Below are 13,476 nucleotides of genomic sequence, written 5' to 3'. Positions count from 1 at the left end.
ACCAATGATAAGACAAGGGGTAATGGGTACAAACTGGAATACAAGAGGTTCCACTTAAATATGAGAAGAAACTTCTTCTCAGTGAGGGTGGCAGAGCCTGGCCCAGGCTGCCCAGGGGGGTTGTGGAGTCTCCTTCTCTGCAGACATTCCAACCCGCCTGGACACCTTCCTGTGTAACCTCATCTGGGTGTTCCTGCTCCGGCAGGGGGATTGCACTGGATGAGCTTTTGAGGTCCCTTCCAATCCCTGACATTCTGTGAAACTGTGATTCTGTGATTTTTGAAATAAATGCCATATCAGAGACCACAACGGAATGAAAACCCACATCGTGAAATCCGTGATTCATTTAAAAAACATAATCAAAAAACATTTTTAAAATATATATATATTTATATAAACCCCAAACACCACACACAACAGGTAAGTGATCTATTTTGACCAAAAAACACTTCTCAGAAACAAAGCTTATCAGCCAGCACACATCTCCTCCTTTAGTCACTCCACAATAAATTAACACTTACCATACATCTCATCTTCCAGGCCATGAACGAAAGCCCCACAAGCTCCCGATTCAATCAGGTTGACAGCGCCCGTATCGATTTCTTCTTTGGGAGCATCATCTCCCCACTTTCTGCCACTTGAGAACTCCCCAGAGCTGTAGAGTTCCTTGGCTCGTTCATGTGCCGTGCGCTTCCTCTGCCCGAACAAGTTTATCAGTTACAACCACGGTAAACCTTAAAGATTATTGAATAAACTATTAAATAGCTTTATCAGATTTTAAAACAGATGTATCTAGAGGTTTAGACACTGGCAGAGACAGGTAAATGCTAAGAAAAGCATATATTGCCTTATCTTTTATGAATACTTCCAATTGCCAGTAACTCTTTTGTACTCCTGATGTTGGGAAAGGATCATAACAAATATTTTAATTAACATATTCTCAGACAATAAAACTGAACATAATACCTGAAGCGAGCTGCTTAAGGAAGGAATTTTACTGCAGCATTTTGCTCGTAGGGCTGAGGAGCCCCAGCCTTTAGCTACTCGTGTCTCTTGAAACGTCTGCGTCTCCTGGTTGGATCTTGCAGAAATTTTCCATAAATTTGCTCCTAAAACTAAGATGCCATCTTCCCATACACAATAAATAAAGCTTTTAGCCAAAAGGCTGTCGGAAGAACACTAACATTTACCTCTCAACTGCGAAACCTCAATAGCCTCGAGCTGTTTATTACATGCTCAGCTAATGAAATCTAAAACTAGCAATTGCTTCACTGACTTTAATCTAAAAGAAAACCTATCATCATCAATTAACTCTCGGCAGCCCCGAGGCAAGGACATGGTAAACACACTCAACCTTAACATACCTGTTGTGCCATTTTAGTATGCTACACACAGTAAAAACAACCCCGAATATTGACGTACCCTCAGGTCTGACATGAGCTTCTTGTCAAGGGTCTGCTCTAAGAAATGGGAACTCACTTGTTGCATGGAACCCTAAAGAAAAAAAATCAAAAGAAAGAAACAGGATTGTTCTAAATTACACCATATAATTTCCGATTTAGCCCAAGATGGTGTCCAATGTTATACACTCAAATAGCTTTACCCAACACTTGACACTACTGTATATCAGAGTCAAAAGTTTAACTTAAGACAGTCAGAACGTATTATTTTCACACTGAGGTGAATATGGTCTTTCCCGAGTTCAGCTGGTGTAAATGGAGCGGAATTACAACAAGTACTCTCAAGAATCTCTGTATAGCCTGGCTAAGAAACTTTCGGGTTTCCTCAACCTCCCTCATTTATTTCTTCTCAGAATTTTGCTAGAATTTTACCTGTACAGTTATTAAACATCACAGAATCCCAGACTGTCAGGGATTGGAAGGGACCTCAAAAGCTCATCCAGTCCAATCTCCCACCGGAGCAGGAACACCCAGATGAGGTTACACAGGAAGGTGTCCAGGCGGGTTGGAATGTCTGCAGAGAAGGAGACTCCACAACCTCCCTGGGCAGCCTGGGCCAGGCTCTGCCACCCTCACCATGAAGAAGTTTCTTCTCAAATTTAAGTGGAACCTCTTGTGTTCCAGTTTGGACCCATTACCCCTTGTCCTATCATTGGTTGTCACCGAGAAGAGCCTGGCTCCATCCTCCTGACACTCACCCTTTAGACATCTGTAAACATTCATGAGGTCACCCCTCAGTGTCCTCTTGTCCAGCTCCAGAGCCCCAGCTCCCTCAGCCTTTCCTCACACGGGAGATGCTCCACTCCCTTCAGCATCTTTGTTGCCCTGCGCTGGACTCTCTCCAGCAGTTCCCTGTCCTGATGGAGCTGAGGGGCCACAACTGGACACAATATTCCAGGTGTGGTCTCCCCAGGGCAGAGTAGAGGGGCAGGAGAACCTCTCTGACCTACTGACCACCACCCTTCTAATCCACCCCAGGTACCATTGGCCTTCCTGGCCACAAGGGCCCAGTGCTGGCTCATGGTCAACCTGCTGTCCCCAGGACCCCCAGGTCCCTTTCCCCTACACGGCTCTCTAATAGGTCATTCCCCAACTTACACTGGAACCTGGGGCTGTTCCTGCCCAGATACAAGACTCTACACTTGCCCTTGTTCTATTTCATTAAATTTTTCCCCACCCAACTCTCCAGCCTGTCCAGGTCTCTGATGGCAGCACAGCCTCTGGCGTGTCAGCCACTCCTCCCAGCTTGATGTCACCAGCAAATTTGCTGACAGTCACTCTATTCCCTCGTCCAAATCATTGATGAATATATTGAATAACACCGGCCCAGCACTGCCCCCTGAGGCACTGCACTAGATACAGGCCTCAACTGGACTCTGCCCCATTGACCACGACTCTCTGGCTTCTTCTCTTCAGCCAGTTCACAGTCACCTCACTACCTGATCATCCAGACCACACTCCCTCAGTTTAGCTATAAGGATGCTGTGGGAGACTGTGTCCTCTCATTTCTCTTCAAATATATGTGAAAAATCAAGTAATACAAGATGAACTATTTTCAGATAGAAAAGAAAGCAACTTACCAATAACTTGGCAGCTTGTACTCTAACAACCCAGGAACCATCGCTGACCATATGACAAATTTTTCCAAACGCATCATCAACCAAGCGAATTTCCTCGTTAGAAGAAGGAATCGGGACGATGCTAACACAGAGAAACAAAAATCAGTACGTGGATCTGACGTCAGGCTGGATGGCATCGAGCAAGAACAAGCCGCGCTGAATTCCTATGGATATGCAACACCTATCAAGAACTGAAACTTCATTCGGATCAATGAATTCTTATCAGGTATCAGCAATTTGTACACGTTTTTTTTTAACAGCTACTCCTGTGACTTATCAGCACAAACCCCTCAGGATTAGGATGGTTACTATACAGTACATACCTTTCAGGGTAAAGCTGACTGAGGACCCAAATCAGCTGAACAGCAGCGCTGCGCACTTGCTCGTAATCATCTGCCAACAGTTTGCAGGCCTGAAAGAAGATTCGCAGCCCAATATACCCAAAATATCTCCATTTGAGCTGTCGTTCACCCCCCACAGCAGATTTAGGATCCTCACCGTAAATCAGTCTCCTACTCCCTACTAGTTCCAGGTTTGATCAGACCTAAGAAAGTCAATTAGGCACGTGCTGTAAAACTCCAGAACTGCCCGTGCTATGCAGGAAGATGGAAATAGAAATTTGGAGTAGAATTAACTTGATATCGGCTTCAGCTGCGCAACCCTGTCATAACAAATACACGCTTCACATGTACTCTCCAATGAACAAGGGTTTAAACTCTGAGATTGCCAGATTATAGTAATAACTACTGGCCTGCCCTTCCTGTGACCATCTCCCCCAATAAACAAGATATTGTAATTAAAGCACACGCTTTAGCGCATTTAATTGCAAGGAGATGCAAAATAGATTTTTACTTCCACTGCCACAGTGCAACAAGGAATATGAGCAACCTAAGTGCCAAATATTCCACCTCTGCTCAGTGCCCTCCTTGTCATGGAATCTAAAAAGCAAGATATGCAAACATGTATGAAATAAATACAAATTAATACAAGGTTTTACCTGATTGTAAATAGCCTGCTGTAATTTTAATCCTCTTTCATGAAGCTGCAGCTACAAAAAAAGGCACAAAACAGTGTAACTATAGGTTTAAGTGACACAGACTAAGTTTTCACTGTTGTTTTTTCTGCTTTGCATAAACATAGTTGCTTGCATTTCTTGACTGCTGCTATAATTAAAATATTTCATTATCCCGGCCATATTTTAAATAATAATCTGGATTTCAGTATAATTTTTTTAAACTCCGCAGTCATCCATACTTTGGATTAGGAAAACACAATTTCTATAAATATACCGTCTATTCTCCCAACCTTCAAACAGTTGTTGAGTGTTGGCCATATTCAACTCCAATTAACAGAATTAGGAATCTTCAAAATAATTAGTTTACTACCATTCCTGAAACATGGACCCAGAAGTGGCAAAGCCAATGGATTTTCAGGCCCTGTTAATCTTTCGGTTACCAAACTAGAGGAATAGCAAAAAAATTAGCGAACATTGTTTCTATGTGGAATAAGGTGGTATCACGACTCTGACTTATAAACAAAGGGATAATTTAATAGGTCAACAAGAAGCAGTTGCTTTTCTACATCCACTTCTTCAAGCTACAACAACTTAGTGACAATATTAAAGAAAAAAACACAAGTATAGTAGCAATGAAAACTACGATCAACAACTCTACAAGTGGTTAGTGACCCTGAATTCATTCAGGATGTTTCTGTGCTTCAAACAACAGACAGACACTTGGTTTTGTGCTGTGATTATAAATTGGAGGCCATAAATCTTGCTATGGATTTGGCTGAATGCCACTGTAAAAGTCACTCAAGTGACTTTAGAAACAAATTGTACCAAGAAAAATCAGAAAGGAATGAAAATGAAGGATGAGCGCAGCCTCCAGCAGAGGGAGATCCCAGACAGATTCCAGTACCATCTGATCTCAAACGCATCCTGCTTCTTTCTCTGGAATTTAATAACATTAATTCAAATACCCTTTATTCAAATAATCTTTTTGACCATGGGACACTGTTTATAAACTTTAAAGGTAAGAGAGAAACTTCTGTATACCCATATACTCCCAGGCAACTCACATTAAGCAAAATTCTCAAGTGCACGATCCTTGCTTGCATTTCTGCAAAGCTACGAACATCTGAAGGGTCCCCACATGAAACCCAGTAACTCTCATAAATAGAGAATGCTAATGGACGCCACCATGGGGTAAAACATAAATGTTGCTTAAAAAGGAAACAAAACTCTTTCTGGACTTATCACACATGTTTCCTGTTGCAAACAGCTTTTTATTGCCTGTTGGAGAACTAGTGACTAGTACTACCACCACTTACCATGGCTTTTATAGCTGCAGTCCTAACACGAGGGTCCTGGTCATTAAAATGATCTCCTATGATCTTCTGGACATCTTTGGCAGCTTGGCTTTCAGCTTCTTTTGCAACACCTTTTTCCACTGGTCCAAGACAGCCAATTAACTGAAGACACTTATTTCTTACACCATGGGAAGAATCTGTCAGGTGCTACAGAACAGAAGAGGAGACGTAACTCGATTCTTATCGTTCTTTCACGCCTTTGAAACAACTGATCATGCTAAGTTTCCTAGCAGTTAAAAAATGTTAATACTGTAACAATTTGTTAAGAAAAACTAAAATAACTTAAGCACCGACTGCATATTTTTTCCTACAGCAGTGACAAAAGTTTCCTGCCTTACCTTGCAGGCAACCTCGACCAGCCTCATCCTGACCGACGGATTCTCTGTGAGTTTAGTGCCGATCACCAACAGGGTGTCCAGCAGCTGAGCAAGGACCTGGTGAGACTCTGCAAAACAAAATAGTGAAAGGTTACATCCCTCTTTACTGAGCTCCTCGGCAGCTACCGAATCACAGACTGATCCAGGTTGGAAGGTCTTCCTGAAACTTTCTCCTTTCAAGGCCAGAACAAGCCCAGCTCCCTCAGCTTCTCCTGGCACATCATGTCCTCCAGCCCCTGACCACCTCCGTGCTCCTCTGCTGAACTCACCACAACCCTGCCAGCCCAAAATTGGATGCAGTATTCCAGATGTGGTCAAACCAGTGTTGAGTAAAGAGGAATAACATTTTCCCTTGACCCCTGGCTACACTCCTGTTGATACAGCTCGGTACGCAGTGAGCCGTCACTGCTCACTCGTGTTTAACCCACTGCTCACCTGGACCACAATAAGACTGTCACCTCTAAGTTGGAGAGAGATGGGTTTGACGGACGGACTGTTTGGTGGGTAAGGAATTGGCTGGATGGCCACACCCAAAGAGTTACAGTCACTGGCTCAGTGTCCAAGGGGAAACCAGTAATGAGCAGCATCCCTCAGGAGTCCATATTGGAACCAATACTATTTAATATCTTCACCAATGACACAGACAGTGGGATTGAGTGCACTCTCAGCCTATTTGCAGATGACCCCAAGCTGAGCGGTGCAGGTGACACACCTGAGGGATGGGATCCCATCCAGAGGGACCTGCACAAGCTTGAGAAGTGGGCTCATGTGAACCTCATGAGGTTCAACAAGGCCAAGCACAAGGACCTGCACCTGGGTCAGGGCAACTCCTGGTATCAATCCAAGCTGGGGATGGAGGGATGGAGAGCAGCCCCCAGGAGAAGGACTTGCACACACTGGTGGGAAAAAATAGGACATGAGCCGGCAACATGCGCTTGCAGTCCAGAAATCCACCCGTGTCCTGGGCTGCATCCCCAGCAGCGTGAGCAGCAGGTGGAGGGAGGGGATTCTGCCCCTCTGCTCCGCTCTGGTGAGACCCCCCTGCAGTGCTGGTCCAGCTCTGGGTCCTCAGCACAGGACACACATGGACCTGCTGGAGAGGGGCCAGAGGAGCCCCAGAAATGATGTGAGGCTGGAACAGCTCTGCTGGGAGGACAGGCTGAGAGAGTTGGGGTGTTCAGCTGGAGAAGAGAAGCTCCAGGGAGACCTTCTAGCAGCTTTTCAATATATAAAGGAGGCTTATAAGAAAGACAGAGAGAGACTTTTTACCAAGGCCTGTACGGATAGGACAAGGGGCAACAGTTCTGAGCTGAAAGAGGGGGGATTTAGATTAGATAGAAGGAAGAAATTTTCCCTCATGATGGCGGTGAGAGCCTGGCCCAGGTTGACCAGAGAGGTGGTGGATGAACCATCCCTGGAGACATCCCAGGCCAGGCTGGACGGGGCTCTGAGCAACCTGAGCTGGTGAAGATGTCCCTGCTCATGGCAGGGGTGGCACTGGATGAGCTTTGAAATTCTCTTCCAACCCAAACTATTTTTTAAGTGACATTAAAACAGAATCAAACTGCATCACGTAAAACATATACAAACTGTGAATATAAAATACAAAACCAATATTGAATTCATTGAATCCACAAACAGAACAGCCTACACTTTCCTGTCTATTACAAATCCAATGCTAATAAACCATCACCTTCTTGCATTATTTCTGATGAGCTGGCCCACAGCACAATAAGAAAAATACTCCAAAGGTTCTGCTTTAAGCAACACTGACCAAAACTGAGCACTTCAGAAGCAACAGTTCTCAGATGAAGATGCAAAAGCAAACTTTGTACTCCCTTAAAACAAAAGTATATAGCAGGCAGGTCTGAGGAACATTTTTCTCCGTGTCAGAACGTGGTATTTGTCACCATTTGCAAAAGCAGAAAATAAATACTCTGACCAACAGAGTTGCAGTTATACAATTCTGATGTATGGGCCTCGACACTGTCCTAAATGCTTAAAAACGACACTTTTCTGCCTTGATCTCAAGCACCACCCGACAAGCGAGACTTACTCTCATTTTGAAGCGTGTTAATGGCATCGTCCATGATGCAGTCTGGGGAAAATCCTGCAGTCTTCGATAACAGCCCCAGCAAGGAAGCAATCTTCAGTCTCACAGAGGCATCGTTCTCCTGGAAGGAAACACAGACACCCTCGTTTATTTTCCAGTTTGAAGAGCAAAAAACGCTACACACAAGCAGGACCCACGTACAATCCCATATAATAAGGGTCTGAATTTTACTGTCAGGCTATTTCCTCCTCCATGGCACAACCTACAGAAAATTAACCATAACAGAATGTTTAAGTGACAGCTTCCAGTACATTTCAAAATGATTCTTTTACTCATAATTCTTCAAAACTACCTCCATATAGTTTAAAAAAATCAAAGCTGAAATAACCAAGATGCTGGAAAACTTGCTGTTGATTATCTTTGCAAGTTTTTAATGAACAAATGGGAGAATTATAGAAGATGAACTGAAGCTGATGGTCTCTTGACCTCTGATAAATAGCAAGGTCTGGGGGCTACAGAAACAACCATTTTTCTTAATGGTGGGGAGCAATCCTGCCAATTTGATAGCAAAAAAGAAAGAAACCAAACACAGCAAGGTGAAACAAACAAAACCCAAACCAAACATACAACCCCCCCATGTCTGCTCATTGAAGCAACAGCTGTCACAGATGATAAATGGAGAAAAATGGAGAAAAAATAAAGGGCTATAAATTTTTTCTGATCCACTTCAGAGGCCACCAGGACTGTTCATGGACTGTCCTATCGTAATACAATGGAATGGAGGAGCAGGAGGCTGCAGCACCACCTTAAACAAAAGAATAAACGACGCTACAAACACATCACTGCACAACTTCCACTGCGGTTACAGCTTTCAAGGGTGAGTTTTTAAAAGATCAGTTCAAGCACATGTTTTCTACAGATACTAAGAAACCAGTTCTGCAGAAAATTCTGTCCTTAAGCAAAACAACGTCAGCTGTAGGACTCCAATGATTTTAAAAGCTGGTTTTGTAATAGCCTGTGCACTTGAAAAATGTGACCTTGTCTCTAGATTTAAGAGTCTCTCTTTCAAAACAGGCTACAAAACAAACTTCAAACACAAATAACCTGTGTTATTTGATCAGAAACCACAGTTTTCCTTGTAGATGAAGAAATTAGGTTCAAGTGGTGGACTCCTTTGAGTGGGGACTAGTCCAACAATGAAAAGAAGTTCCTATCAAAAAAAATGTCAAACAGTCTCAACACATAAGCCAAAGAAATACAGAAATAGATAAAATGAAGCTTAGAGTTTTAGTGTAAGTTCAAAGCAAACCAGACTCAATTGTAAGAAGACAGACAGAAAAGCACAAGGACATTTACGAGAAATGTTTCAGTCTACAGTGCAGCTTTGTCAGCTGCAGTAAGATTTGCTTTATCAAGTGAAGGATCAATATCTGGATATTACAAAGCACATATTACTTCTGTGGACCAGGACAAGCCTGTGACTCCCTATTCCACATTCAACTCCAAGAAAACAAAACCCAAAGGAGGATTTTGGAAGCACAGCTGACTCCCAGCTTCTCCACCTTGTAATAATGCTCCAGCAGGATCCTGACAACCCCTTCGACGCTCTCCACTTCCACGGGCTTCCTGGTGAACTGGAGCAGGTACTGCAAGGCATCTGCGGGTGAGGTGGCTTTGCACAGGTCGACGTGGAGCGCCGCTGACTTGCTGGGCTTGGTCAGCCGCAGCTTCTTTGCAGACAGGTCTTCATGCTGCTGCTGTGGACATGGAGATGCGATTCACAAACACGGAACAAATCCTGACCTGCTCCTTCCCAGAGTGAATGCTGTCTCAGTACGGAACCTGAGGAAGCTCCGGTGCCCCTCTCGGTCAGCTGTCTAGGGAAGGAACGCATCCTCAACCCTTGGGGCAGCTCCCACCCTGCCCAGGCAGCCCGTAACCTGGGGAAATATTGTTTGTCCTCGGCCCAGCCTGAGGGAAATCCTGCCCCATCTGAAGTCAGAGAACCAACCAAGGGCAAACAAGGCTTCTCCCCCACCCCAAGCCCAGAAACTCACAGCCGTGACCCCACCCCAGGCTGGGGGAACCATGTTCACCACCCCACCCCGGGCCAGCACTGCTCTCCCAGGTATCACAGAACAGAATCACAGGACAGTTCGGGTTGGAACCCAACCCGAAGTCCAACCCCTGCCATGAGCAGGGACATCTTCACCCAGATCAGGTTGCTCAGAGCCCTGTTCAGCCTGGCCTGGGATGTCTCCAGGGATGGTTCATCCACCAACTCTCTGGGCAATCTGGGACAGGGTCTCACCACCTTCAATGTGGTTTCTTCACAGAATCACAGACTGTCAGGGATTAGAAGGGACCTCAAAAGCTCATCCAGTCCAATCCCCCCGCCAGAGCAGGAACACCCAGATGAGGTTACACAGGAAGGTGTCCAGGCGGGTTGGAATGTCTGCAGAGAAGGAGACTCCACAACCTCCCTGGGCAGCCTGGGCCAGGCTCTGCCACCCTCACCATGAAGAAGTTTCTTCTCATCTTTAAGTGGAACCTCTTGTGTTCCAGTTTGAACCCATTGCCCCTTTTCCTATCATTGGTTGTCACCGAGAAGAGCCTGGCTCCATCCTCCTGACACTCCCCCTTTATATATCTGTAAACATGAATGAGGTCACCCCTCAGTCTCCTCTTCTCCAAGCTCCAGAGCCCCAGCTCCCTCAGCCTTTCCTCACATGGGAGATGCTCCACTCCCTTCAGCATCTTTGTTGCCCTGTGCTGGATTCTCTCCAGCAGTTCCCTGTCCTTCTGGAACTGAGGGGCCCAAAACTGGACATAATATTCCAGATGAGGTCTTCTGTTTCTCCTCAGCCCAGCCTGAAGGAAACCCTGCCCCTTCCAAACTCAGAGAAACAACCCAGGGCAAACACAGCCTCTCCCACACTCCCCACCCTGAGCATCTCCCCAAAGCCCAGAAACTCACAGCCGTGACCCCATCCCAGGCTGGGGGAGCCACGTTCACCCCCCAAGGGCAGTGCAGCTCCCCCCAGATATCAGAGAACAGATTCACAGAATAGTTTGGGTTGGAAGGGACCTTCAAAGCTCACCCAGTGCCACCCCTGCCATGAGCAGGGACATCTTCACCAGCTCAGGTTGCTCAGAGCCCCGTCCAGCCTGGCCTGGGATGTCTCCAGGGATGGTTCATCCACCACCTCTCTGGCCAACCTGGGACAGGATCTTGCCACTTTCAGGGGCAACAATTTCTTCCTCATGTCTGGCCTGAATCTCCCCTCTTTTAGTTTAAAATCATCACCCCTTGTCCTATCACAACAGGCCCTGCTAAAAAGTCTGTCCTCATCTTTCTTCTCGGCCCCTTTTCAGTACAGAAAGGCCGCATTAAGGTCTCTCCGGAGCTGCTGTTCTCCAGCTGAACACCCCAACTCTCTCGGCCTGTCCTCCCAGCAGAGCTGTCCCTTTCTCCCTCCCGCACACACCCCGAGGCAGCCCCCATTCCTCCAGGCACCTCCAGCCTCCCTAAACCCGGGGCCAACTCCTCCCGCTCCTCCTCAGCCCCTCACGGGCCGCCCCGGCCCCGACCCCCCCGCCATGGCGGCGGGCAGCGCTCCCGGGCCAGGCCCCGCGTTAGGCCGGCGGCTTCTCCCACAGCTCCGCCTCACCCGCCGCACGGCAGAGCTCGGGGCTGTCCCCTCCCGTCCTGCAGAGCCCGGCCCGGCCGCGGTGCGTTACCTGGACCACCTTGGTGAACTCCTCGTACACCCGCTTCTTCAGGTGCGCCGCCATGGCACCGCCTGGCCCTCCGCGGCCGCCGTAGACGCAACCCGGAAGAGAAACCACAGAGTCGCCCGCGGAGAGGCGACCGAAGGAGGGGCCTCTCTTCCCAGTTGGAGGCTGCGCTCTGTGGTCAGGCGCTCGCGTTGCCATGGGAACGCGGGCCTGACGTGGCGGCTGTGGCCTGGTCCGCCCAGCTGCTAAAGCCCAACCAAGTCAGCCCACACAGTTTTCCCCAAAAATACCCACGTTGATATTTATTGTTAACCCATGTGTGAAAAATGCAGTTGTGATTCGTGCTAAGATGTTTAATATTTACAGGTATAACCAAATGAGGCACGGACTCTGAACTTGGAAAAGGGAAAGGTGGTTAAGTTCTATGTAAAAAGTTATGAAACTTGTTTAGGAAGTTATATTGATAGAGCGAACTAACATTTTAAGGGTTAAGCAACTATATAATAAGGGCCTACTAACAAGCTAACATTTTAAACCACATAATTAATATCTAGTTTAGAGCTGTATGTAAATAATTGTGCTAAAAAAAGCAGGACTTCATTAAATGCCGAGATAAGAAGTTTTACAGCACCAGCTGCAACCTTGAGGAGACAAGATAGCCAAGATTTACAGCAAAAAGGAGGCGCCAGTCTGGTTTCAGTCGGTTTGGTAGCTTGGGTTCCAGCCAGTTCCTCCTAATGAGCCAAAGGTAAAAAGTCCACTGTGACGAAGCTGAAGGAGCTTCATCCAAAGACCCCTAAAGACCCTTCCTCAAATTCACCAAGTGACACTGCGCAGGCGCAACAGGGGAGGGTCAAGGAGGGGAATATGTAAACGGTTATCTGAGACTCATTTTAATAAAAAGCGGGAAAGGTCATGAATATGTATAGGCGTTTCTGGGGTCATTATGAGTATGTAATACCATACTGTACTTAAGCACACTTCTTATTGTTAAAAGTGTGCGTGTTGGGCGGAGTGAATCCCCCATGCACCCAGCGCTGTTTTGCTTATGCTCTAATGAACACATGTTTAAAGAATACAATCAAGGAATTGGATTAAACGTTGTTTATCCATAGAAAAAGCGTAGGTTATTTATTTCAGAAACATGGAGTCACTTCATTTGGAAGAGTCCCTCAGGATCATTGAGTCCAACCATAACCTAATTCTGGCACTAAACTAGAAAAGCTGGATATAAAAACCTCCATCATCATTCAGCCAGAAATTCCAGGAGAGAGAGAATGAACTCTGCTTCTCTCAAGAGTGGCAAAACCACCAGCATCAACAGCCAAGAAGTGCTAAGGAGCCTCCATCCCCCTAAACTGGAACCAACTGAAAGGGGGCCAAGTGCACTAATTACTATCTACAAAAAAAATAAGGGTATTTTCTGTTTTTCCTTTTAGCCCTGAAGAGCGGCCTTAAGGGGGTTGTCATTGATACCAGGTTTTGCTGACACACAGAACTGCACTGTCATTGTTTTGGAAGCCAAAAAATGATTTTATTCCATGTTCCCCTGACATCCTGGAACTAGATTAAATGATGCACTGGAACAAGGGTTAGTCTGATTTTATTACCACTTTGTGTATATGTGTATATGTATGCACACACTAGAGCAAAGCAAAGTAAAATTGCCTAAGGCATTTTGAGTTTCAAGGTCTTAAAAAAACCAACTTCTGAGGTTGATAACCAACTTCTCAGTTTAATAGCCAACTTCTGAGTTTAATTTATGCCTGCTCAAAGTCCATTGGTCTAAATTTTCTCGCCTTGGTTTAAAGGTGTGATAAACGTAAAATCTTCTATACATGCTCAGTGAGTAGGAGGCT

General features: G+C 45.9%; 1 protein-coding gene across 2 annotated transcripts in view; it reads right to left on the bottom strand.

Moving 5' to 3' along the window:
* Positions 1–11,753, bottom strand: part of INTS4 (integrator complex subunit 4) — a 43,783-nt gene extending 32,030 nt beyond the window's left edge. The window contains exons 1-10 of one of the 2 annotated variants that reach the window (XM_082067953.1): positions 11,621–11,753; positions 9,442–9,636; positions 7,883–8,000; positions 5,788–5,894; positions 5,411–5,596; positions 4,077–4,127; positions 3,403–3,491; positions 3,041–3,161; positions 1,423–1,494; positions 522–696 (exon numbers count right to left, since the gene is read on the bottom strand). In XM_082067953.1, the coding sequence (XP_081924079.1) occupies positions 522–696; positions 1,423–1,494; positions 3,041–3,161; positions 3,403–3,491; positions 4,077–4,127; positions 5,411–5,596; positions 5,788–5,894; positions 7,883–8,000; positions 9,442–9,636; positions 11,621–11,674 (1,168 nt within the window). In that variant the 5' untranslated portion in view covers positions 11,675–11,753. The remainder of the gene's footprint in view (positions 1–521; positions 697–1,422; positions 1,495–3,040; positions 3,162–3,402; positions 3,492–4,076; positions 4,128–5,410; positions 5,597–5,787; positions 5,895–7,882; positions 8,001–9,441; positions 9,637–11,620) is intronic. The other variant, XM_082067954.1, reaches the window with a different exon arrangement.
* Between the last annotated feature and the right edge of the window lie 1,723 nt (positions 11,754–13,476).

The sequence above is a fragment of the Streptopelia decaocto genome, assembly GCF_964273445.1.
Source record: "Streptopelia decaocto genome assembly, chromosome: 1".
Taxonomy (NCBI): domain Eukaryota; kingdom Metazoa; phylum Chordata; class Aves; order Columbiformes; family Columbidae; genus Streptopelia; species Streptopelia decaocto.
This window is presented reverse-complemented; position numbering and strand designations above follow the sequence as displayed.